This window comes from Pituophis catenifer, unplaced genomic scaffold (assembly GCF_029215685.1).
Source record: "Pituophis catenifer annectens isolate HBS135680 unplaced genomic scaffold, rPitCat1.0.hap2 SCAF_1, whole genome shotgun sequence".
Taxonomy (NCBI): domain Eukaryota; kingdom Metazoa; phylum Chordata; class Lepidosauria; order Squamata; family Colubridae; genus Pituophis; species Pituophis catenifer.
The window spans coordinates 168,896,455-168,922,335 of NW_027256881.1; the positions used below are offsets into that span (position 1 = coordinate 168,896,455).

Genomic DNA, 25,881 nt, shown 5'->3' on the forward strand with positions numbered 1-25,881 from the left:
GTAGGACCAACGCCTCTTCCCGGATGCTTGGATATCTGGATATTTTGTTATTTCCTTACATAGACAGAAATAAATGCAAAGAAAGATTTGACAACAACATTTCAACTCCTCCAACATTGGAATTTTCTATATAATTTGAAAAATTCAATGTCCTGCCTTTTCTACTTCTTTTAATGGCTACTTTATCAGTCAGCTATGTTCCAATAACAATACAGAGTCATTTGCTTCGATTTTTAAGTATGGTGAATGGAGAATATGAAGAGAAACTATAGGTTATTGTCAATTATTATTAAATTATTCTTGGAAAAAGCAGCATCTAGGTAATATTCATTCTGGTTATTCCTTGACTAACTACCCAGTCCTTCTGTATTCCTTAATACTGTAAATTTCAATGGAATCAAAACTTCATTTAAATTTCATAGTAAAAGGTGCTAAAATTAGTATTGCATATTATGGTGTTTGTCCTTAAAGAATTAAGATTTGTTTTTTTTTTTCCTTCAACAGAAAGGGAGAAGAGAAGAATCTAGTATAAAATTGGGAGTTAAGAGATTGCATTATTGGCTGTGAAAAACAGATTAATGGGTATTATTGAAGGAAAAACGAGAATAGATTGAAATGTGAAGAAAACACCAGGCTAGAAATCAGGGACACTGTAAATTCTAGTCCCACTTTAGGCATGTAAGCTAGCTCGGTGACTTTCAATCAGTTATTCTCTCTTCACCAGCTTATCCCAAAAGTGCTTCTTCAAGAGGCAACTAGACTTGAAGCCCGCTTACCTCAATGAATTGTTGTGGGAAAATAGGTTGAAGAAGGACCATTAGATATGTTTTTAACCTTGAATGATTTATAAAAGTGATAAACTTGGGATAAAAATCAATAAATGAAATAAAAAATAAAATAAATTTAGTGCTATAGTTAGAGGGAGTAAGCTGTCATTATCTTTTATTGTTTTTCTCATGGCTTTTTTATGTCAGTGCCCTAATAAAGTCCTATTTTATAAAAGTTTTCAAAACTGCTTACTGAGAATTAGCCTCTTTAATTAGCCATTCAGTATCAAGTTTCTCCACATTCAACAACAATTAGTAAACAATTAGTAAACAAACTATTAGTAAAAGAGTTTCCTATTATACTGTAAATAGGGAGAACTGCTTTCTCATCCCAAGGTAGGTGGTGGTGGTTTATCTAAAAAAACCAAAAAACTACCCTACTATCTTAATGAGATATTTCTTGAATACCCGAGTAAACATCTGGCATGGAAAGGGGCTAGGGTTCCAGGGATCTAGAGGAAAGTGACTTGAACCAGGATCTCAAGGATTTTTCCATACTTTCAATTTTCCAATTTTTTCGCCTTCTCTTGAATTAATGAGGATAAATGCTCTTTCCCTATTGTATTAACATTTTCAGACAAAACCTCCATCACAGCAATATTCAGGAATTGCAAATGTATGTCTAAAAATTGTTTGTGTATGTTTGTGTGCCATCAAGTCAGCATTGGCTTCAGTGGTTGGCAAGATTTTCAGAAATGCTTTACCCTTCCTAGAACTGAGAAAGAGTGACTGATCCAAGATCACCTAGATGGCTTCCTGTCTAAGGTGGGACTAGAACTCATAGTCTTCAGGATTCTAGCCTGATATCTTAGCCGTTACATCACACTAGCTATCATCTAAAGATACTATATGGGTTTATAATTGTAAAGTCAATAGGATAATAAGAGCCTGGACCTTCAAGCTAGTTCATTTATTTATTGCTGCAATCTTGTGACACTTTTTTCCTTTGGTAGGGTGAAGCAAGACTTGCAGCAAAGCGTGCAGCACGAGCTGAAGCACGGGAAATTAGGATGAAAGAACTTGAGAAGCAACAAAAGGAGGTATGTGACATTTTCTTAATTGTCTCCATTATCTTGACTTCTGATGTACAAGAATTTCTTGGTATTTGGGATAAAATAGACATAATTTTTGTAAGAGTCATACTTGGTGTCTATTACAAGAATGTAATAAAATTCTTGTAATGAATGCAAAAAAACAAAACTGGCTATGTAGCTAACTTTAAAAGCCACTACAAAAATATATACCACCAAATAAAGACTGAAAGCACCGATTACCACACCAAACAGGAAGAGATCCTCCTATGCACGAAATCCAACCATGCCTTCTATAATTTTGTAAAGAACAAACTTAAAGACTCAAGATCCATCCCACCCCTAAAAGGACCTAATGGTAAAGACTGTAATGATGAAGCCGTTAAAGCCAACCTTTTTAACAGGTTCTTCAGCTCAGTCTTTGTAAACAGCAATGGCTCATGGCCAACATTCCCTAGTCATGCCACAAATAACTACAACGATCTAACACAAATAGATTTCACAGAAGATAACGTTGAAAAGGCACTACACGGACTAAAAACATCTATCTATTGGATCTGATGGACTATATGCATACTTCTTAAAAAAGCTGTCCACTGCTATAGCAGAACCCCTAATCTTTGAAAAATCCTTCAGGACCAGCTCCCTACCCAAACTATGGTCACTAGCCATGGTCATCCCTATCTTCAGAAAGGGAGACTCCAGCCAGTTGAAAATTACAGACCAATCTCTTTATGCTGCATCACCTGCAAAGTCATGGAATCAATCATTAACCATTCCATTACCCTCCACCTAGAAACAAACAAGCTACTATCTAATAAACAATTTGGTTTCAGAAAAAAATTATCCTGTAATCTACAACTTCTACACTGCAAGAACATATGGACTACAAATCTCAATCAGGGCAAAGCAATAGACAAAATTTACATAGACTTTTGTAAAGCATTTGTTCAGTGGTACATGGCAAACTACTTCTTAAACTAAAATCCTATGGCAGTGATGGCTAACCTTTTTGCCATCGCGTGCCAAAAGTGGGGGGAGTGTGTGAGGGTCGCATACCTGCATGCCCACACCCATAATTCTATGTGCCCCACCCACCCTGCGCATGTGCTCACGACCCTCCCCCCATGCTTTTGGCATGTGATGGCACAGTGGGCCTGGTAGGCCTGTTTTTTTTGCCCTCCCCAGGCTCCAGAGACTTTCTAGGAGCCCGGGGGGGCAAAAAAGGCCTCCCCAGTCCTGGAGGCCAGAAACAGCCCGTTTGCCAACTTCCTGTGGGACCGGAAGGCCCGAAAATCAGCTGGCCAGCGTGTGCATGTGCGCTGGAGCTGAGCTTGCATGCCCACCGATATGGCTCTGCGTGCCACCTGTGGCACGCGTGCCACCTGTGGCACGCGTGCCATAGGTTCGCTATCACAGTCCTGTGGCATCTCCGGACACCTACATAATTGGATAGCTGCGTTCCAGTCAAAGAGGCAACAAGTGGTGAAAATAGGGAGCACCCTATCAAATCCTGCACCTGTTAATAGCGGTATCCCCCAAGGCAGCGTTCTATATACTATACATAAATGGAGGGAAGAGAGCAGACAAACCGCCTGTAAAACCCTGCGAAACCGCCCTAAAAGGGGTAGAAGTTGTTGAGTTCGCTCCCCTGAAACGGTGAGTTGGGAACTCCGACCCTCGCCGATGACAGCGAAACCGAAACCGATTCCGACGAGGACCTCCTGGTAAGTCAGAATGGGGGACCCATGACCATCCCAGTAGAACTAAAGGTATAATCCATCGGGGTCCAAGGGAAGATGCTAACCCTTCTAGATTCGGGATGCATCAAGTGTGTCATCAGCCCTGAGATTGTGGAAGAGATGGGTCTAAGACTAAAAACGATGAAAAGGCCCATTGCATTCTGTCAGCTAGATGGGTCAGTAGCTGGGGTGGGGGGGCTAGCCCATTTTGTAATTGAACCGATTGAGATGAGGATGGGGGATCACCTAGAAACTCTGAGCTTTATTGTGGCCCCTGGCATGGAATGACCCCTCGTACTTGGGCTGCCCTGGCTCCGAAAATGGAACCCGCACATAAATTGGAAGACGGGCGTGTTGTGCATCTGCTCTAACCAGCAAGGGAAGAAAGGGAAGAACCCCTATTGGGTGGCCAAAGTGGCAAGCGAAGGGGCGGCAACTGCAACGGAACACATTGTGCGGGAGGAAAAGATCCCAAAAGAGTCCCGGGACCTCCGGGAGGTGTTTAGTGAGAAGGCGTCAGATGTGCTGCCCCCTCACTGGCCTACAGACTGTAGTATAGAAATCCTTCCTGGGGTAAAGCTCCCTAAACCAAACATCTACCCCATGACCCGCCAGGAGTTGGGGGAACTACGAGACTTTATTGATGACTTTACCTAAAATGCGGCTTCATCCAACCGGCTAGGCCGCGTGTAGCCGCCCCGGTGCTATTCTGGGAGAAGAAGGATGGGCCTTACCGCCTGGTGGTTGATTATAAAAACTTGAACGCTATTTGCGTGGAAAACATCTACCCACTGCCCCTCATGAAGGACATGCTAGCCTACCTGGCCAAAGGAAAGATTTTTACTAAGCAGAATGAACTAAAATCTGCAACAAAAGTCAAAGATAATAACGTTTCTTTCAACATATAAAAAACAAGAAAAAAATCAAGGAAACAGTCAGTCCACTAAAGAGGGAAAATCAGTGGTGGGATTTAGCTAGTTTGGGTGAATCTGTCAGGTATGCCTCCTTTCAATACTCAAGAAAGAAAAACCCCGATTCCATTTTCATAGAGAAAGGTACTTTTACTGAGTATGAACTGAATGCAACCAAAGGAAAGCAAGATCTGAGACAATAGGCGCGAAAATCATATATAGGAAGCATCCTCAAAACTCCCCCTAATGGTCCAGTCAGGATTATCCAATCCACATCCCCCCAAGGGATCATGTGGGGTGCAGCTTCCGATGGCTCCATTCTTCTGGTATGCCAGGACAGTTGACCTTGAGTGGTTATCAGCGCACCTCCCAGCTGCAAAGAAACGCTGAGGAAAACTTTCTCCAATTCACTCCACCAACTCACTAATATATAAACTAACATGGATATGTTCAGATTATACTATCATAAATCAGAATAAAATGGTATTGAGTAATATTTCTTCTGGAACTTTTTCAAGCCATAGTTGTCCTATATTTAACTGTAAATTATAATTTGCATGAATTCATTATTTTTGGGTTTTGCCATTGTGGAAAGTGAGGCCATTCGTATCTGAAATCAGATAATATATCTGTTCCACTGACATTCTTTTATGACACTGACTTTCTCTTTCAAACTTATTAGATCTAGATTCAAGCAACATTACTTAATATATTGCTTATGTAGATCAAGGCTAGATAGTCTTTCCATCACATTTAGTAACACAATTGCATTTAATACTTGGATGATTTTTTTAAGTTACTTGATGAAATGTGAAATATCCCTCCCTCCATTTCATGATTAAAGGGGGGGGCGGGGAAATGCAGATTTTATTGCTAACTTTTGTTTGTTATTGTAATTTAAAATAAAAGTTTAACTTTCTCTCATTTTAATTTGACATTTTATGGAAAACTGTCCAATTAATAGCAGCATTGTAAAATGGTTTCATTCAGTTTGATTTGCTTTGTTCTTAAGCAACGGTTTATGAATAATACATTTGTTAGTTATATTAAAAGCTTTTAAAGATGAGCAAGATTTGGATCAAAAAGATTTCTTATTCAGATCCTTTTAAGTATTTTTCTTTTTATGTTTATTTTATTAATTTATAGTATGAAATACAAAAGCAAATAGTAGCACACAAAGAGGAGGGGAAGGGGAAAAGAGAAGTATAGGGGGGAAAAGAAAAAAAAAGGTGTTAACTTCTGTCTCCCTCTGTAGCAGTAGAATAAGGCATTAACATTGAACCTCAACTTTTTACTTATCCATAATAGTATAATTCATATTGTTTTAAGTATTAAGTACAGTTCGTCAAATTCCTGTTGCATGACTGATGATTTGCAGTTCTAATTTTATGTGATATAATTTTGTTTATATTAAAGGGGAAAAAGTAATCTCATGATAATAATTTCCTGGGCTGTTTGGCTACTGCACTGACAGAAGGACTAAATCCAGAATGAATGCTTCTGAAAAGTCAGAACATTCGGAAGAATACAGCCAGAACCATACCATATAGGAATCATAGCTTAGTTTCCATAGCTGATAAAAACTCAATTTGCAGAATGAATAGAAACACTGAATCATGATTCAACAGAACTCTAAAAATTATTTAAAGAAAATAAATATATTGTTGCTCCTTCTTGTTGATTTGCATTATGAGAACTGCTTATAACTTTCTGTCCTTTGCTATTCTAATTATTTTTTCTTTCATCTCTCCTTGATGCATTCTTTTGTATATGTGCACAGCCAATAGAATACATTTACTATCTTGGCTCAGGATCTCGAGCATCTTCTAGAACTAGTTCTGATCATGCAAGTCCCATGGTGAGCATCTTTTCACACTTCCCCTTTCTGTGTCATGATTTGTTTATTTATATCTCATCTTTATTTATAAAAAGGTGGTGAACACCTTCTTTCTCCTATTTTCCACATAACAACAACAACTGTGAGCTGGGCTGAGAGAGGGGGACCTTATTAAAGCCCTTCCCCTACATTACAGAACATTGAAGTATATGATTATTAAATGAATTCAGATTAAATTATAATGTATGACTGGCAGTCTTGGATAGTTAGGTGGCTAATACTAGAACTTGGGGTTCTTATTCTTAATAGGAGGTTTTATATATGATGCGATAATAAAAGATTAATAGATATCTTTGTTTCACTCAGGTTGGCCCCAAACACCTGGTATTTTCCAAATTGTTATCAAGAAATTAAGAGTCAGATCTGATAATTCTACAACACTACATATGACTAGAAAGCATTTTAATAATTAAATTAGTATAAAGTAGTAACTGTTCAGGATCAAAACAAATAGACTTGCAACATAGAATGAACCTGTTCAGCCAGTTATGCTACCATTCAATGTTTTTCATTCCATTCTCCCTACCCTGGTTTCTTTCACCTGCACCTTCTTTGGTCCCTGAGCATGCTCAGTCCTCACTGGGTTGTAATTAATGCTTTGGCATTTAGTTAGTTTGCTTTGTTTTAGTTTTTCTCCAAAAGTATTGACATTCTTCCTAGCCTGTTAATATAGGTAGTCCTTGGGTTACAACTGTCATGGTGCATTGTAATCAAGCATCATGATGGTCATGACTAACTCAATTTTATGATCTTTTTTGTGATGGTCATTAAACACCACTGTCATTAAGCAAATCCATAATTTGTTATGTGCACGATTTTGATGAAAACCAAAGATAAAATGCCAATTTTCAGCAAACTATCATAAAACACAATCACATGCCAACGGGATGCTGCAGATGGTAAATATGTCCCAGTTGCTGAGTGCCCAAAGTGTGGTCGTGACCATAGGGGGCTGCCTGAGTGTCAGAACTTTGAATATGTTCATAAGTACTTTTCAGGTAGGGGATAAATATATGTAATCTTTTCTGGAAATATACCATTTGAGCATCCAAAGTAAATCACCCACTTGGGATGCAGTATTTATTGGGGCCTAACATGGCACTCAGGAAAGCTGTTGTAGCGGGACTTCCGGTTGACATTGCGGCGAGAACAGATGGAAAATAGCAGACCTCTGCTGGGTTCCGTGAAATGCAGCTGGCAACTGCTTGCTGAGAGACCCTACGAGGTTAAGTCTCCCTGGAGGGGAGGTGAAGAAAGGAGAGGCACTTTGTTGATCGCGAGGAAACCACAATTTCCTCGCTGATCCAAAGAAAGCTCTCCTGAATGGCAGCAGGGATGATTGCCATTTTTGCTCAGTCACAAGTTGGGACAACTGGGACACTAAGATCTTGTGCTGGAGTGGTGTGTGGACAGAGTAGTGAAACTGTGTGAGAAAATTTCCAACTGTTACCTTAGAAAGTTACCTAAGTTAAAAGTTCCGAAAAATGATCTCCAAATGTTAAAAAGTGGCAATTGGATTTATGGAGAAAGATTAAAGACTTAAAACTAAAAAGGAATAAAAAAGAAAAAACCTAAAGGATGATTTAAAACATAGAAAGCCTGGAAACAATGTTGTGAAGTGACTATTAGGAGAAATTGTTTTTCTATATTCTATTTCTTACTCCCCTGACTGGATAACAATCAGCTGTTTCTCATTTTTACATTCTGTGGAATGCTGGAATTGGGAGCAGGGGAATCATCTACTGGAGAAAGAAGATTACTGCAACGTTTAAAATTCAAAAGAAAGTGGTGAGAGAAGTAAACAACATCTGGAAAGCTACTTGACCTTGATTTTATCTCAGTAGGTGATTTGGATGCTGGGAAATATTTACTGAGCTTTTTGAAGATTCAGAAGGCAAATTAAATTAAATACCAAAACTCTATTAGAACTGTACACTGAAAAGTGGATTTGAAGGACTTTAAGGAACAAAAGAAGAAAAAATAAATAAGGCTTTAAAACATGGACAATTGGGAAGGTGTAAATTGGAAACTATAAAAACTGAAAAGCATAAACTATTAGAAAATCTGGGGACTTGGAAGAATAATTTTGGGATTGACCAAATGTTATTTGAAGTGATTTTTTCTGGAGTTTTCAGATATTGGGATATTAGAGGTATAAAATGACCCAGCAGGAGACAATAAAGTTCTATGAAGAAATGCTAGAAATAGCGACAAAGAATTATAAGAAGTTGATGGGAATATTTAAAGATAAAGATGTGAAAGTAGACGGCTCTCAACAAATGGTAGGAAAAGATGAATATAATATACAGAAGTGAGCTGAGAAATTAGAAGGAGTGGTGGAAGGGTCAAAGGAAAATAAAATACAAAAAGATAAAAATAAGTTAAAAGCAGATAAAAATATTGAAATGATAGCAATAATAAATACTAAAAATCACATAGACAATACCCTAAGAGCTTATAACAGAATAGAGAAGAAAAAACGGGAAGATCTTTCAAAAATCCGGAGATACGGAGGATCCTGGATTTGCGCACTTTCCGCCGTGCCCTCAAAACATTCTTATTTCAGCAGGCTGATCTGGCCTAACCTCTCTTTTAATTGCTTTTAAATTTGTTTTATAAATTGGGGTGTTTTAAATTTGTTTTGGGCCAAAGTATTTAATGTATTTTAAAATGGTTTTTTAATGTTTGTACTATGTGTATTTTATCTTTTGGCTGTTCACCGCCCTGATTCCTTCGGGAGTAGGACGGTATATAAATTTAATAAATAAATAATTTAATAAATAAATAAAAAAATAATGAAAGGGTCATGGATGGATTTTCAAAAGATGCAGCAGAAGGAGATAAAGGGTAAGACAGAGGGAACAATTAGTCTGTGCAAAAATGCTAGAAAGATATATAGGATTCCAAGAGAGAAACAAAAGAATCACTAAAATATCAATAAATGTTGAAATTCTAAAAAGACTGAGAGATGATGGATAGAAATATAATATTTTGCATTCTGTCATAACTGTCAGAGTTTCTTGCAAAAACAAATCCAGAAGCACACACAGATAAACTGATGCAGCAGGATTCATTAATTTCTTTATACACACAATAATACATGAAGTAAGTTTATAATACCAACAGCAGATTCATAGTTTCATTTCAGCTCAGATCAGCAGACAAGTTTACACACACTGGTTTCAGTTTCTCTTTACAGACTCAGAAGCTGCAGACTAAGACACGCCCTGGCTCCAGTCTGCCTCAGCTCCCAATTGGCTGACTTAGTTGCTATGCCTATTCATTGGCTGACCTTGTTACCATGTCTTCCGAGTCATGAATATTCTGACAGTAACAATAGAAATAAGTGATCCTTTCATGGATCACTGCCTTGTCGTGGCAAAGGGGCTTGCGCAGCACAATGAAGCTATGAGCTATGCCGTGCAGGGCCACCCAATTCACCCAAGACCATAGCAGAGAGCTGTGACAAAACGTGATCCCCTGGAGAAGGAAATGGCAACCCACTCCAGTATCTTTGCCATGAAAGCCCCATGGACAGTACCAAAAGGCAAAAAGATATGATGCTGGAAGATGAGCCCCTCAGGTCGGAAGGTGTCCAATATGCTACTGGGGAAGAGTAAAGGGCTAGTACTAGTAGCACCAGAAAGAGTGAAGCGACTGGGCCAAAACTGAAAGGACGCTCAGCTGTGGATGTATCTGGTGGTGAAAGGAAAGTGTGATGTTGTAAAGATCTATACTTCATAGGAACCTGGAATGTAAGATCCATGAATCAAGGCAAGCTGGACGTGGTCAAACAAGAGATGACAAGATTGAACATCCACATCTTAGGAATCAGCGAACTAAAATGGACAGAAATGGGTGAATTTAATTCAGATGACCATCAGGCATACTACTGCAGGCAAGAATCTATCAGAAGAAATGGAGTAGCTGGCATAGTCAATAAAAATAGGAAAAGCAGTACTGGGATACAATCCCGAAAATGACAGAATGATCTCAGTTCGAATCCAAGGCAAACCATTCAACATCACAGTAGTCCAGGTCTATACCCCAACCACTGGTGCTGAAGAGGATGAAGTTGACTGGTTCTATGGAGCGCTACAACACCTTCTAGAATTAACACCAAAAAATGATGTCCTTATCATCATGGGGGATTGGAATGCTAAAGTAGGAAGTCAAAAGATAACCAGAATAATAGGCAAGTTTGGCCTTGGAGTACAAAATGAGGTAGGGCAGAAACTGGTAGAATTTTGTCGAGAATACGATGGTCATAGCAAACCATTTTCCAACAGCTCAATACACATCTGTACACATGGACATCACCAGATGATCAACACAGAAATCAGATTGACTGTGCTCTGCAGCCAAAGATGGAGAAGCTCTATACAGTCAGTAAAAACAAGACCAGGAGCTGACTGTGGCTCAGATCATGAGCTTCTCGCTGCAAAATTTAGACTTAAATTGAAGAAAGTAGGGAAAAGCACTAGGCCACTCAGGTATGAACTAAATCATATCCCTGATGAATATACGGTAGAGGTGACAAATAGATTTAAGGAATTAAATCTGATAGACAGAGTGCCTGAAGAACTATGGACGAAGGTTTGCAACATTATACAAGAGGTAGCAATTAAAACCATCCCAAAGAAAAAGAAATGCAAGAAAGCAAAATGGCTGTCTGAGGAAGCCTTACAAATAGCTGAAGAAAGAAGGGAAGCGAAAGGCAAGGGAGAAAGAGAAAGAGGGGGACTTCTGGCTTTGTATTTTGCTAAAATACAAAGTCATGTTTAGATGGCTTATCCCCAAGGGGATGCTAATAGTCTGGCAAGAAAAGAAATTTTGTACAGACTCTTTGGAAAAAGCACAAGAATTTTACGACCATTACATAAGTGGGGAGGATGAACAAGATAGCAGAGAGGAAGCAGAAAATAAAAGCCAGGAGGAACAGATATCAGAGGAAAAAATCGTGAAACAAGACAGGGGAGAACGGAGGGAAATAGAACAGCAGGAAAGAGAAGGAGCTAGAACAAGAGCACAAACGGAGACAAGAACAAGGAAAGGACCAACATTTGCATACAAATAACAGGATGGAAGACAAAATAAGGATGTTTTTAAACATCAATGTCATCAATTCACCTGCTAAACGAAAACAAACATTAATAAGACTCTAAAGAGAAAATATGGATATTATCTGTTTGCAGGAGGTCCACATTAAAGAAAAACACCATAATTTTTTAAAATACCCCAAATTAGCAAAATTGTATCTGGCATTGGCACAGAAAAAGAAAAGAGGGATAGCAGTATATATATAAAAGATTGGTTAAATTCAAGAAAAATATTTACTGATAAAGAAGGTAAAATCTTGATGACAGAAATAACAAATCAAAAACAAATTCTTTTAGTGACAATCTACGCACCAAATACAAACCAGAATTTTTTTTACAATAAACTACTCAGGAAAATAAATGAATTAGATTGTGAAAATGTCTACGTTATAGGTGACTTCAATGTGGTGGTAGACAATAAAGGTGATTACAGAAGTACAAAGAAAAATAAACAGAAAAGACGAAAACTACCGGGTACGTTTTTTGAAATGGTGCAAGAATTAAACATAAGAGATGCATCGAGAAAGTTAAAACCAGGGAAAAAACAATATACGTTCTTTTCCCACCCCCATAGTTCATGATCTCGAATAGACATGGCATGGATGAATCCAGAACTGATTAATAATTTAGAGTATGGGTCCTCAAACTACGGCCCGCGGGCCACATGCGGCCCACTGAGGCAATTAATCTGGCCCGCGGAGCACCACAAGGTTGCCCCGCCCACATCACCCCACCCACATCGCCCCACCCACCCTTCAGCAGAGCACAGGACTTGCCTTTGGAAGCCCTGTGGGCTGGAACCGAAAGGTAAGCTCAACAATTTTAGCCTGCAGAATGCTTCTGGAGGTGAGTGTGGGTGTGCGAAAGGAAGCCAAAAAACAGGCAAAAATGGCCCGTTTTTGGCCAAAAACGAGCTGTTTTGGCCTGCAGAATGCTTCTGGAGATTGGGGGGGGGGGGTGAAAGGAGGCAAAAAAAAAAGGGCAAAAACGGCCCATTTTTAGCCACAAAACGAGCCATTTTTGCCTGGTTTTAGCCTGGAGAATGCTTCTGGAGGTGGATGAGTGTGTGAAAGGAGGCTGAAAAATGGGCAAAAACGGCCTGTTTTTCACCTTCCCTGCCTCCAGAAGATAGAGATAGACAGAGAGAGAGAGAGAGAGAGATTTCTCAATCTCCTTGGGGCTGAGGAGAATTGCTGCAAAACTGAGTTTCCTGAAGTGGACGACTAGACTCCTAAACGACTGAAAAAAACGATCTAATAAAAAGAAAAGACAACCAAAAGAGCAACATGCAAACAAAAGCAAATAAAACGCCCCCAGGAGCAAATCAAATTAAAGTTTAATTTGTGTGTGTTGTTCAATGGGCTGTTAAATTGGCCACACCCACCTAGTCACATGACCATCTAGCCATGCCCACCCAACCAATCTGTCCCCCCAACAGTCTGAAGGACCGTGAATTGGCCCCCTGTTTAAAAAGTTTGAGAACCCCTGATTTAGAGGATATAGAGATGTCGCCAAATACCTGGGCAGATCATAACCCATAAGTAAAATGGAAAGGTCAGAGAAAAAAAATGAGATGGGCCCTAAATCAGAGAATTGTAAAAGAAAAACCATACGTACAAGCAATGGAAAAGGAATTGAATATTTTCTTCAAGGAGAACACAAAAGAGCAAACAATACTACAGAACCTATGGGACACTACCAAGGCACACACACAGGGAATAACAATAGTTTATGTACCAAGGAAAAATAAGGAGAAAAGGAAACAACAAATGCTACTACAGGAGAAACTCAAAATATTGGAAACAGCACTGTAGAAAGAACAGCAGAATGATAGAATGAATTAAGAAAGAGACTTAACGAAGCATAAAATTAATTTAACACAACAAGAAGCAATGATATGGAATATAAAAATGACAAAACAAAATTATTTCAAAATAGCGAATAAACCTGGAAGATGGCTGACCCATAAATTGAAGAAGGAAAAAAGAAGAAAGTTGATACAGCACCTACAGGAAGAACATAGGAATTTGCATCAGGAATAAAGGAAAAAAAATATATTATCCATAATTACTTTCAAACGTTATACAGTCAAGAAAATATCTTAGAAGAAAATATTAAAAAGTACAAGAGAGTAATCTGCCTAACATATCAGAGAAAGCTAGCGAAATGTTAAATGATAAAATAACTTTAATAGAGATGGAGGCAATTAAGAAACAAAAAAACAATAAAACACCAGGACCAGATGGGAACCCCGTGGAAATATATAAAAAGTTTCAAGAATTATTGGACTGTAGTATAATTATTATGTATAATGAAATATTAGAGTGAGCTACAATGCCAAACTCATGGACCGAGGTATTCATAACACTAATTCTGAAAGAAGATACAGATAATCAATTTATTAAAAATTATAGGCCAATCTCGCTGCTGAATGCCGACTATAAAATTTTTGCGATGATTATAGCGGAAAGACTAAAAAGAATACTAAATAAGATTATTCATTGAATAAGATTATTCAAAAAGGGATTTTTACCTAAGAGACAAATAAGAAATAACACAAGAATCATAATGAATGTATTAGAGTACTATGAAGCCCACCCTTAAAAACAATTAGCACTAGTAATGGTGGACGTGCAAAAGGCTTTTGATAATTTAAATTGGCAATTTCTAATCACACAATTAACCACTATGAAATTCGGAGAAAAATTTATCAGAATGATCAAGGCAATATATTCAAATCAAACAGTGAAAATAATGGTACACGGGGTTAAAAATAAAAAAGTACAAAACACAGACATTTGCAGATGACATGGCTTTCATAATAGAAGACCCCCTTGAAACAGGAGAAATATTAATTCAGGAAATAGAGAAATTTGGAAAGGTTGCTGGTTTAAAAATAAATAAAAACAAAATGAAGATAATAACCAAAAATCTCATACAAAGTCAAAATAAGAAATTAGAGAGGATATTAGAAATTCAAGTAGTGAAAAAAGTAAAATATCTCGGAATCTGGCTGACAGCAAAAATTTCCTCCATAAAAGAAGATACTCAAAACTATTACAACAAATTCAAAAGAACTTGGAGAATTGAGCGAAACTACAAATATCCCTGGTCAGAAGAATTGCGACCATAAAAATGAATATTTTACCAAAGATTCTATGTCTATTCCAGACTGTACCTATAAAATTAGGGGAAAAGTTTTTTAAAGAATTAAATAAAATAACTCCAAAATTTATTTGGCTGGGGAAAAAAGCTAGAATTACTCCTACAGGATTCCAGAACTAAAGGAGGCTTTGGTCTCCCAGACTGGGAGCTTTATTATCAGGCGGCAGCTGTAGCATGGTTTAAAGAGTGGATAATTCTAAAAAATAGAAGAATATTAACAATAGAAGGATATGATTTACAGCGGGTATGGCACGCCTTTATTTGGGAGGGGAAAAATAAAACCCATAAATATTTTCAGAGACACCAGGTGAGAGATGCTTTATTAGAGATTTGGCTGAAAATTAAAAGAAATTTCTATACAAAAATTCCTAGATGGATATCAACCATGGAAGCAATGGTTTACCTTAATGTAAATTGATCCAAACAGGATAATAACTTATAAAGATTTATTAGATTGACAAAGGAAACTCACATCAAATCAGGATCTAAAAAAACAGGGATTTAAAATAGACTGATGGCCATACCTACAGATTCAAACAAGATATAAAAAAAGATTCTGAACAATATGGACAAAATATTAACAGGGACTGATGAAAAAATAATTACCAAAACATATAATTGCCTTAAATTCAAAATGGAAGAGGAAACTGAAAGAAACAATGATAATTTGGGCTAAAAATTTTGGGTATAATATTGAATTGAAGCATTGGGAATAATTATGGGGAAAAAATTATAAAATGACGATGTTGGCTGCATACAAGGAGAATATTTACAAAATGTTTTATAAATGGCATTTCCCATGGTGAGATTAGCAAAAACGTTTCCCAATAGACCACCAAACTGCTGGAAATGTAACCACCAACAAAGGACCTACTACCACATGTGGTGGACATGTCCCAAAGCCAGGGAATATTGGACAAGAATCAAAAAATGATTGGAGGAAATTATTGAAGAAAAATTTGATATGAAGCCAGAGTTATTTCTTTTGGGTATAATAAAAGGTAATATAAACAAAGAAATCCAATAATCGTGCTCCATATAATTACTGCAGCCAGAATTACATTCACCCAAAATTGGAAGCAAGAAAGCACTCCATCAAACGCAATGATTATAAAAAAGGTACTAGAATACGCAGAAATGGACAAATTAACAATGGAATTAAGGGAAAGAGAGGAAACAGTGTATTATGAGACATGGAACAGATGGTATAATTGGCTTGAAAAGAAGTCTAAAATTAATGTATAGTGAATATATAGCAAAGATAATAAATGGGAAAAATTTATATTTTAGATTTTTAGAGTGTAGTAGACATGTAAATATTGTATATATTATATAAATACATAACTATGAATTAAGAGTGTATATGTATAAAATAATAAGGCCTGTAGATAAGTTGAAATTAAGAAAAAATTCTGATAACAGAAAGCTCTAATAGTGTAATTGTGATTTTAAAGGTTAAAAATGTTGAATAAAAATATTTTTTAAAAAAGAGAGAGGAAGATACACCCAATTAAATGCAGAATTCCAGAGAATAGTTAGAAGAGATAAGAATGCCTTCTTAAATGAACAGTGCAAAGAAATAGAAGAAAACAATACAATAGGGAGGACCAGAGATCTCTTCACGAAAATTGGAGGGATGAAGGGGACTTAACACAGGCAGAAGAGATTAAGAAGAGGTGGCAAAATTGCACAGAAGAACTATACAAGAACGAGCTTAACATCCTGATAACCACAATGGGGTGGTCACTGATCTCGAGCCAGACATCCTGGAATGCAAAGTCAAATGGGCCTTAGGAAGTCCACAACAAATCTAGTGGAGGAGACAGTATTCCAGCTGAGCTATTCAAAATCTTAAAAGACGATGCAGTAAAAGTGCTACACTCAATATGCCAGCAAATTTGGAAAACTCAACAGTGGCCACAGGATTGGAAAAGGTCAGTTTACATTCCAATTCCAAAGAAGGGCAATGCCAAAGAATGGTCAAACTACCGTACGATTACACTCATTTCACATGCTAGCAAAGTTATGCTCAAAATCCTACAAGCTAGGCTCTAGCAGTATGTGGATCAAGAACTACCAGAAGTGCAGGCAGGATTTCGAAGAGGCAGAGGAGCTAAAGATCAAATTGCCAACATACGCTGGATCATGGAGAAAGCCAGGGAGTTCCAGAAAAACATCTACTTCTGCTTCATTGACTATGCTAAAACCTTTAATTGTGTGGATCACAACAAATTGTGGCAAGTTCTCAAAGAGATGAGAGTACCAGACCATCTTATTTGTCTCTTGATAAACCTGTATGTGGATCAAGAAGCAAGAGTGAGAACGACATGGACCCACTGATTGGTTCAAAATTGAGAAAGGAGTTTGGCAAGGCTGTAAACTGTTGCCCTGCCTATTTAACTTATATGCAGAGCACATCATGAGAAAGGCAGGGCTAGATGAATCACAAGTTGGAATTAAGATTGCCAGGAGAAATATCAACAACCTCAGATATGCAGATGATACCACTCTAAAGGCAGAAAGCGAAGAGGAACTAAAGAGCTTCTTGATGTGGGTGAAGGATGAGAGTGCAAAAGTTGGCTTGAAACTCAACATTAAGAAAACTAAGATCGTGGCATCGGCCCTCTCAATTCCTGGCAAATAGATGGGGAAGAAATGGAGGTAGTGACAGATTTTATTTTCCTAGGCTCCAAGATCATCGCAGATGGGAACTGCAGCCAAGAAATTAAAAGATGCTTACTCCTGGGGAGGAAAGCTATGGCAAATCTAGACAGCATACTAAAAAGCAGAGACATCACCCTGCCAACAAAAGCGTATATAGTCAAGGCTATGGTTTTCCAATGTATGTCTGTGAAAGTTGGACCATACGAAAGGCTGAGCGCCAAAGAATTGAATCCTTTGAACTATGGTGCTGGAGAAGATTCCTGCAAGTCCCTTGGACTGCAAGGCAATCAAACCGGTCAGTCCTAGAGGAGATCTACCCTGACTGCTCTTTAGAAGGCCAGATCCTGAAGATGAAACGCAATTATTTTGGCCACCTAATGAGAAGGAAGGACTCACTGGAGAAGAGCCAATGCTGGAAAAATTTTTTTTTCTTTTTTTCTTGTTTTGTTATCTTTTTTTTTATTGAAAAGTTTTACAAAAAAACAAGAATTTTCTTTCCCCCCATGTTCCCTCCACCCTTTCCCTCCCCTCATCCTACCCTCCCCCCCAGACTTCCCAGAGCAAAATACAAGGTATTTCATTTAACAATCATAAACTAGATTAACCTACTTATCCTCAGACTACTGATTCCCCCCCTGAAACCTTAACTCCACTATAGATAACATAATACTTCTAATACTTAACGTTCATTCATAAGCTATTTGATATTTTCTTGTCTGATACTTATTTTGAATATAATCAATCCATCTTCTCCATTCCGATATGTATCTTTCTTGTGTATAGTCCTTCAAGTACACTGAGATTTTCGCCATTTCTGCTAGGTTCGTTGCTTTCAGTATCCACTCTTCAATAGTAGGCAAAAAGTCCTTCTTCCAATATTGCGCTACCAACAGCCTAGCTGCTGATATTAAATTCAAAATCAATTTAGACTCTGATACTGTACAGTCCGTAGTTATACCCAATAGGAACAATTGAGTAAATTTCAACCTTCTTTTCAGAATATTCTGCATCACCCACCAGATTTTTATCCAAAATGCCTTGATTTTCTTACAGGTCCACCATATATGATAATAGGTTGCGTCATTACATTCACATCTCCAACATTTAGCTTGCAAATTCGAGTACATACATGATACTTTTTAGGATCTAAGTGCCATCTATAAAACATTTTATAAAAATTCTCTCTCAAATTTTGTGCTTGCGTAAATTTAACATTTCTGACCCAAATCTTTTCCCACATTTCCATCATCACTGGTTCCTGAAAGTTTTGTGCCCATTTTATCATACAATCCTTAACCAATTCCGTTTCTGAATCTATTTCCAATAATGCATTATACAACCTTTTAATATGCATCTGACTTTGATCTCTAATCTGTTTCACCAGATTTTCCTCATTTTGCATAACACCAAATTTTTGATCTTCCCTCCATCTAGCTTGAAGCTGACCATGCTGAAACCAAGTAAAAATTATCCCTTCTTCTTTTAATTCATCTAAAGATTTCAGTTGCAAATTACCCCTTTCCAAAAAAAGAAGCTCTTTATAAGTAATCACCTCTGTTTTTTGCTCTATACTTATATTTTCTATTGCATGTCTGGGATTTGCCTACATGGGTATCTTATAATTTAGCTTATATTGGTACTTTTTCCAAACCCTCAACAACGCATTTCTAAGTATATGACCCTTAAACACTTTATCCACTTTTTTTTCATATAACAAATAAGCATGCCATCCATATAACAAATCATAACCTTCTATGTTTAACATTCTTTCTTCAGTTAAGTTAAACCAATCACTAATTTGTGATAAAGCAGCTGCTTCATAATACAATCTTAAATTAGGCGTTTTAAGACCTCCTCTCTCACGTATATCCTGTATAATTTTCAGTTTCACTCTTGGTTTCTTCCCAGCCCAGATGAAAGTATTAACCCCTTTCTGCTATTCCATCAAATTTCCATCTTTCTTAAGCACTGGTATCATTTGAAACAAAAATAAAAACCTAGGTAGTACATTCATTTTTATTGCTGCTATCCTTCCCAGTAATGATAGTTGTAACTTTTTCCAATTTTCCATTTCTTTCTGTACTTTTTGCCAAAGAATTTCATAATTATTTTTAAACAATTTCGTGTTTGAGGCTGCAATATATACTCCTAGATACTTAACCTTTTTAACTACTTCAAACCCCGTTATTTTCCCTAAGTCTTCTCTTTCAGTTATGGACATATTTTTAGTTATCATCTTGTCTTATGAAGATTTACTTTAAATCCAGATACTTTGCCATATTTTTTTTTTAATTTGATTTATATGCCGCCCTTCTCCGGACTCAGGGCAGCTTACAATGCACTAAGCAATAGCCTTCATTCTTTTGTATATTTATACAAAGTCAGCTTATTGCCCCCACAACTGGGTCCTCGATTTACCTACCTTAGAAAGGATGGAAGGCTGAGTCAACCTTGAGCCTTGGCGAGATTCGAACCTGCAGTAATTGTAGGCAGCTGGTCTTAATAACAGGGTGCCTTAGACCACTGTACTACCAAGGCTCTATTGAGCTATATAGCTCTATTGTACTACCATATTGAGCTACTATGTCCAACATATAGGGAGCCGCTTCTATAGGTTGAGATAAAGTAACAACCAGGTCATCTGCAAACGCTCTTAATCTATAATCCTGCTGTCTAATTACAATTCCTTTTATTTTATCAGAGTCACGTAACTTATTCAACAAAACTTCTAAAGTTAAAATAAACAACAATGGCGACAAGGGACAACCCTGCCTAGTACCTTTCTCAATTTTAAACACATCTGTTAAACCTCCATTAACTATTATTTGTGCTGTTTGTTCCTGATATATTGTTCTCATTGAATGTATAAAATACTCCCCAAAATGCATTTTTTCTATTATCTTAAACAGGAATTGCCAGTTCAATCGATCAAATGCTTTCTCTGCATCCAAAAATATGAACACTGGAAAATATTTTTTCCAGATATTCCAATAGGTTTATAATTTGTCTAACATTATATTTCATTTGCCTCCCTTTTATAAAGCCTGATTGATCATTATGAATTGTTTGTTGCATAACTGGCATTAGTCTATTCGCTAATATCTTAGCAAAAATTTTATAATTCGTGTTCAAAAGTGAAATTGGCCTAAAATTTTCAGGTTTAGTACAATTTTGATCTTCCTTCGGGATCAGTGAAACAAAAGCTGTTTGCCAAGAGGGTGGGACTCCTCCCCCTAATTGAATTTTACAAAATAGAACTCTAAGCGGTTCTACCATCAAGCTGTAAATTCTTATAATAAACAGCTGTTAATCTATCTGTTCCCGGAGCTTTCCCTATTTTTAATTGCTTAATTGCATCAGTAATCTCATCAGAAGTTATTGGTTGATTCAATCCTTCCCTCTGTTCCAACGTTAATTCAGGAATATTCCCTTCTTTTAAGTATCTATCTATATCTATACCTTGTATTGAGTCACTAGCATATAACTTTGTATAAAATTCTAAAAAAGCCTTTTTGATCATATTCTGTTGGTAAACTTGCTTACCTCTAAATTCTATCTTACCAATGACTTGTGATTTCTGTTTTTTCCTCAACATGTAGGCCAACCACCTACCTGGTTTATTGGCATTACAAAATGTATTATATTTAGCATATTGTAAACTAGTTGCCACCTGATCAGCCATTAACATACTAAATTGCCCTCGTAGTATATTTATTGTTTCTTTTACTTTCTTGTCTCCTGGATTAAATATAAATAATTGTTCTTTCTTTTTTATTTCTTCCTCTATCTCTTTCCGCTTCTTTTGTTGTTTTAGTCTATGTTTATTATTCATGTGTATTAACATACCCCTCATATAAGCCTTACTAGCATCCCAGACCATTTCCATGGAAGTACCCTTATTCATATTAAAAATTCTTTCATTTGTTTTTTAAGCTCTTTCACATTTTCTTCATATCTAAATAAATTTTCATTTAACCTCCAAGACCTCCTTTCTCCCCTCTCCTGTTCAAATTCCACCCAAACCAGACTGTGATCAGTTAAAGTTCTTGGACATATCTTCGTCTTCTTCACCCTGGAAATAAAATCATTTGTGGTTAGTATAAAATCAATCCTGGAGAAGGATTGATGTCTATCAGAAAAAAAAGTAAAGTCTCTTTCCTCCACATTACGTTCTCTCCAAATATCTCTCAGTTCTATATCTTCCATCATATCAAAAAAAGATTTAGGTAATTTTGCACGTGTTGAGATCTTTGATAAACTTTTTTTATCTTTCTGTGTGTCTATTACTCCATTCCAATCACCCATTAATATAAAAGATTTATAATCCCATTGCATTATTTTAGTATGTAGAAATTTATAAAACTTGTCTTGTTGCTGATTAGGGGCATATATTCCAATAAAAAGCATTTTTCCAGTCTGTGTTGATAATTCAATTGCAATATATCTTCCTTGATCATCTGCCTCAATTAGATTAGCTGATAGTCCTTTCCTTACATATATGACTAGCCCATTTTTCTTCTCTGGCGCTGATACCACAAAATGTGTACCTAATCTTGAATTTATCAAATATTTTTGATCTAATAATCTAATATGTGTTTCTTGCAAGCAAATAACATAATTGTTAAATTGTTTCAAGTAGTGAAATACTTTCTTTCTTTTTTGTGGTAAATTTAGGCCATTGACATTCCAAGTTAGGAATTTAGTTGCCATCTTTAGCCTTTCGAAGCCGTATGAGCATCAGCTGAAGCTCCTCCTCCACCTTACTCTTCGGCCTAGCCCCCCCCCCACTGCTTCTGTTTTTTGAACTTCTTGAGATAAATCTTGAGATTGTTGCCTTTTTGATTGCTGTTCTTGAAGTTTATAAGTTGATCGGGTCAGTCGTTGTACTTTCGGCTCTCCCTTCTTAGATGGTTCCAAAGTTGGAGGTAAGCCCCTAAGATCCAAATCTTCTTCCATGATAATTCCTCCAGCTGCAAATTCAGCATAGGTTTGTATCTGTTTTCCATCTTTTTCTTGTTGTAACATCTCCATTTTCTTCCTCCCCCCCCCCTGCTGAGGGTGGGTATCCAGCCTTTAAAACATTTACATAGAAGTCTTTTGCCTTCCAGACTGTGTTTAACCGGTATCTTTCTCCATTATAAGTCACTATTAGACCAATTGGAACATCCCATCTGTATACCACTTGTTGATTTTTCAGCTCATTTACCAAAAAGCCAAAGTCTTTTCTACTTCTCAGCATCTTTGGAGGAATCTCTTTCAAAACCACCACCTCTTGCCCAGCCACCTGAACTTTATCCTTGTAGGAAGCTTGTAAAATATTGTTTCTGATCCTCTTGGTTGTAAAATAGATCACCACATCTCTTGGCAGCTGTCTTTGTTTTGCCAGCCAGGAATTAACACTGTAAATGTTATCAATTTGGCTTGCCATATCTTCTGGTCTTTCTTTAATTATCTCTGCAATAGCATCAGCACAGATATCTTTTAAATTTTCTTTACTATTTTCTTTCAGGCCTCTCAATCTCAAAGCAAACTCCATGGAACTGTATTGTAACATTACCAAGTCATCATCCACTTTCTCTGTTCTGGTCATAACATCTCCCATTTTGCTTTCCAAATTTAAATTGGCTTGATTAATTTCTTCAACTTTCCCATCAAGCTGGATAACAAGGTTTGACAATCCTGATACAGCATAAACAATATCATCTCTTATTTCATCGTGTTTCTCTGCAACCACTTCCTTAATTGAACTTATATCCTCCTCAACTTTCTTTAATTTCCCTTCACAAGTAATGTTAAGTTATTCATAGCTTCTTTCATTGCTGTTGCTTGATTATTCATGGCTTCTTTCATAAATTCTTTAAAAGCATTAAGTGCTGCCTCCTGACTGTGACTCTGACTCTGTGAATCAGCCAGAAGTTGTGCTTTCTGTGTCACCACTGACACAACTGGAGAACCTCTCCCTCCTTTAACAACTCCTGGTTTCACTTGTTTAGAAGCCATTTTTTTCCCCTTCTAAAGAGATCTTTTTTTTTTCCAAAGCCACAAAGTCCCTTAAACAACTTTAAAATGTTCATAATTTATAGTCTCTAATTTATCAGGCAGGATAGTTTTTTTTTCTCCACAAGCTCTCACTCCCCAGCAGTTAATAAGCAGCTAATCCACTCTCCCAGCGCAAAGTTCTCAATAAGCATTTTCATTTCTGGCTTTCACTTTCAAAACCATAACAAAGACGCCATCTTCAGCCTCCAGCTCAATGAAATTCAGTTTGAAACAAAGTAACTTCGGAGTTAAGCTCTGTACTTTTAAAGCTTGTTCTCCTGTTTCCGCTCTGCCTGCGCTTGTAATCAGTCAAACTCACTTTTGAAAGCAGGATCGGATCACGGCTTCTCGCTCTGCTTTCGCACAGTCGTCCTGGCTTCGGAGCTTCTTGGCAGGCTGGCTGGGGAGCTCTCACCCTCCAAGCCTCTGGAAATATTCCAGAGGGCTTTCGGGGAGCTCTACTCTCGCCCACCGGCTCTTCTCTCCTTTTCCCGAAGGGGAGGTTTTTCAGCCGCCAGACAGCCGGTTTGCGCTGTCAAAGCGGCTTTTTCGAAGACACAGGGCTAGCGGTCTTAAAAGACCGTCCATGGAGCTTGCGCTGCCAACCGGAAGTCCCCAATGTTGGAAAAGATTGAGGGCAAAAGAAGAAAGGGATGACAGAGAATGAGGTGGCTGGATGGAGTCACTGAAGCAGTAGGCGTGAGATTAAATGGTCTCTGGGGGATGGTAGAGGACAGGAAGGCCTGGAGAAAAGTTGTCCATGGGGTCGTGATGGGTCAGACACGACTTTGCAACTAACAACAACAAAGAAATAAGTGGAAAGTTTAAACTGGGAAAATAGTAGTATATATATAGAATGGAATTTATTATAAATATAGATACATTAAGATGAGGAGGTGGAAGACAATGATTAGGTATATCTATATCATTACATCAAATAATATATTATAATTATAATGAGCACATTAAGGCTAGAAGTTGGAAGATAAAAATTCTGTATATGTAATTATATTATTACTGTGCGAAAAATATGTCAATCCAGTCATTACACTATCCACAAAAAATGTTGGGTGTAACATATACAAAAAACATATACAAAAAACATAAAGCTGATGCATCATCCTGGCTTGATATTTGGGTTTGAAAAGATGTAAGATCCAAGGCTTGCTACAAAGGTGTTGCCACAGAAAGAATATCCCATTTGTTGACAACTTTCTCACTTTTAAAAGTGTTGAAATCCCCCCCCCCAAAATAAACCCCTCAGAAGGTAATTTTAAGGACTGGGCAATTTCAAGTGGACTTCTTGGCTTGAACAACAATTAAGATGTTGCCTCAGGAAAGCTAACATTTTGTGTTATTTTTCGAAGTATGATTGATGATTTCTTGATGTTTAAGAGAATGCGAACCATTATTGCTGTCAATGGAGCCAACTCAGTGGTGTGTTGCTACCGGTTGGCCCCAGATTGGGTGAACCGGTAGCAGCGGTGCCGGGAGGCTCCGCCCACCTGCCCGGATGCTTATGCACACGCACAGAAGTGTTGTGCGAGCGCGCACGCGCGCCCATGAGCAAACCAGTAGCGACAGGTTTTGGAACCCGCCCCTGAGCCAACTCTCCATTTCTTTTACTGGTTTCTCATTCTTTTTCCCTCTTTTTCTTCCTCTCATTTATTAGCTATATAAAATTACCTTGATAATCCTCTCATTTTATGTGAGAAATGTGGAGGCCTGGATTCAAGCCAGCCCCTGGTATTAATATGCTGCTTGCGAGAGAACAACACTCTCTCGGAAAAGACTTCCTTCCAATATTGAAGAGTTTGCATGCTCAGTAGCCATTCACCCCTACTGCTTTGTTGCTATGTGGGAGTACAAGCTGACAGAAAACATCCTCAGTAATATGCAGTTCTGAGATGTTCCAAGCTTTGAAGAGCCTGATCAACCTCTCAAAACAAAAGCACATATGGCGTAATCTATTATATATTTTAGTCACTATTCCAAAGTTTCCTCTGAGAATAACCATGAAACAGATTTTCAGAAGAAAGAAAAACTCCACAGCAACAGCTTCAAAAACACAGGCTTCTCCAGTGAGAATATTTCAGAATGCCTCTTAAGAAACCCAGTAAAATAAAATACACATCTTTCTTTCATATTTCTGCATTTTAGTAGAGTAAGGTTTCAAAAGTAGCAGCAACAAAACAGCAAAAAAATAAAATTCAGGGGGTGGGAAAGAGAACAAATATATCAAAAATAGCAGGAATAAAATACAAATGATCTGAAAATGATTAAAATCTTCATAGAATATGTACAGTACTTGAAATCAAAGAGCTTGCTATTGTGTTGTATATTTCTTTTAACAGGAAAAGCAAAGAGGCTGAACTATGATAAGATTGAGGAAATTCACATATTCTTTTCAAAAGTTATGGTCAATTTTGATTGCAAGATGATGGTATCATTTGGAGAACTATATGAGTTTAGTGGGTTCAGGTAGTGATAAATTTTTGACTGCAAG

At 37.4% G+C, this 25,881-nt stretch overlaps 1 protein-coding gene across 11 annotated transcripts in view; it reads left to right on the forward strand.

The window, feature by feature from the left end:
* The window catches only part of LRRFIP1 (LRR binding FLII interacting protein 1), a 291,721-nt gene that overhangs the window by 31,148 nt on the left and 234,692 nt on the right, over nt 1-25,881 (forward strand). For 9 of the 11 annotated variants that reach the window (XM_070933176.1, XM_070933168.1, XM_070933175.1 and 6 more), the window contains exons 2-3: nt 1,781-1,867; nt 6,292-6,369. In XM_070933176.1, the coding sequence (XP_070789277.1) occupies nt 1,781-1,867; nt 6,292-6,369 (165 nt within the window). The remainder of the gene's footprint in view (nt 1-1,780; nt 1,868-6,291; nt 6,370-25,881) is intronic. The other 2 variants (XM_070933170.1, XM_070933172.1) reach the window with 1 other exon arrangement.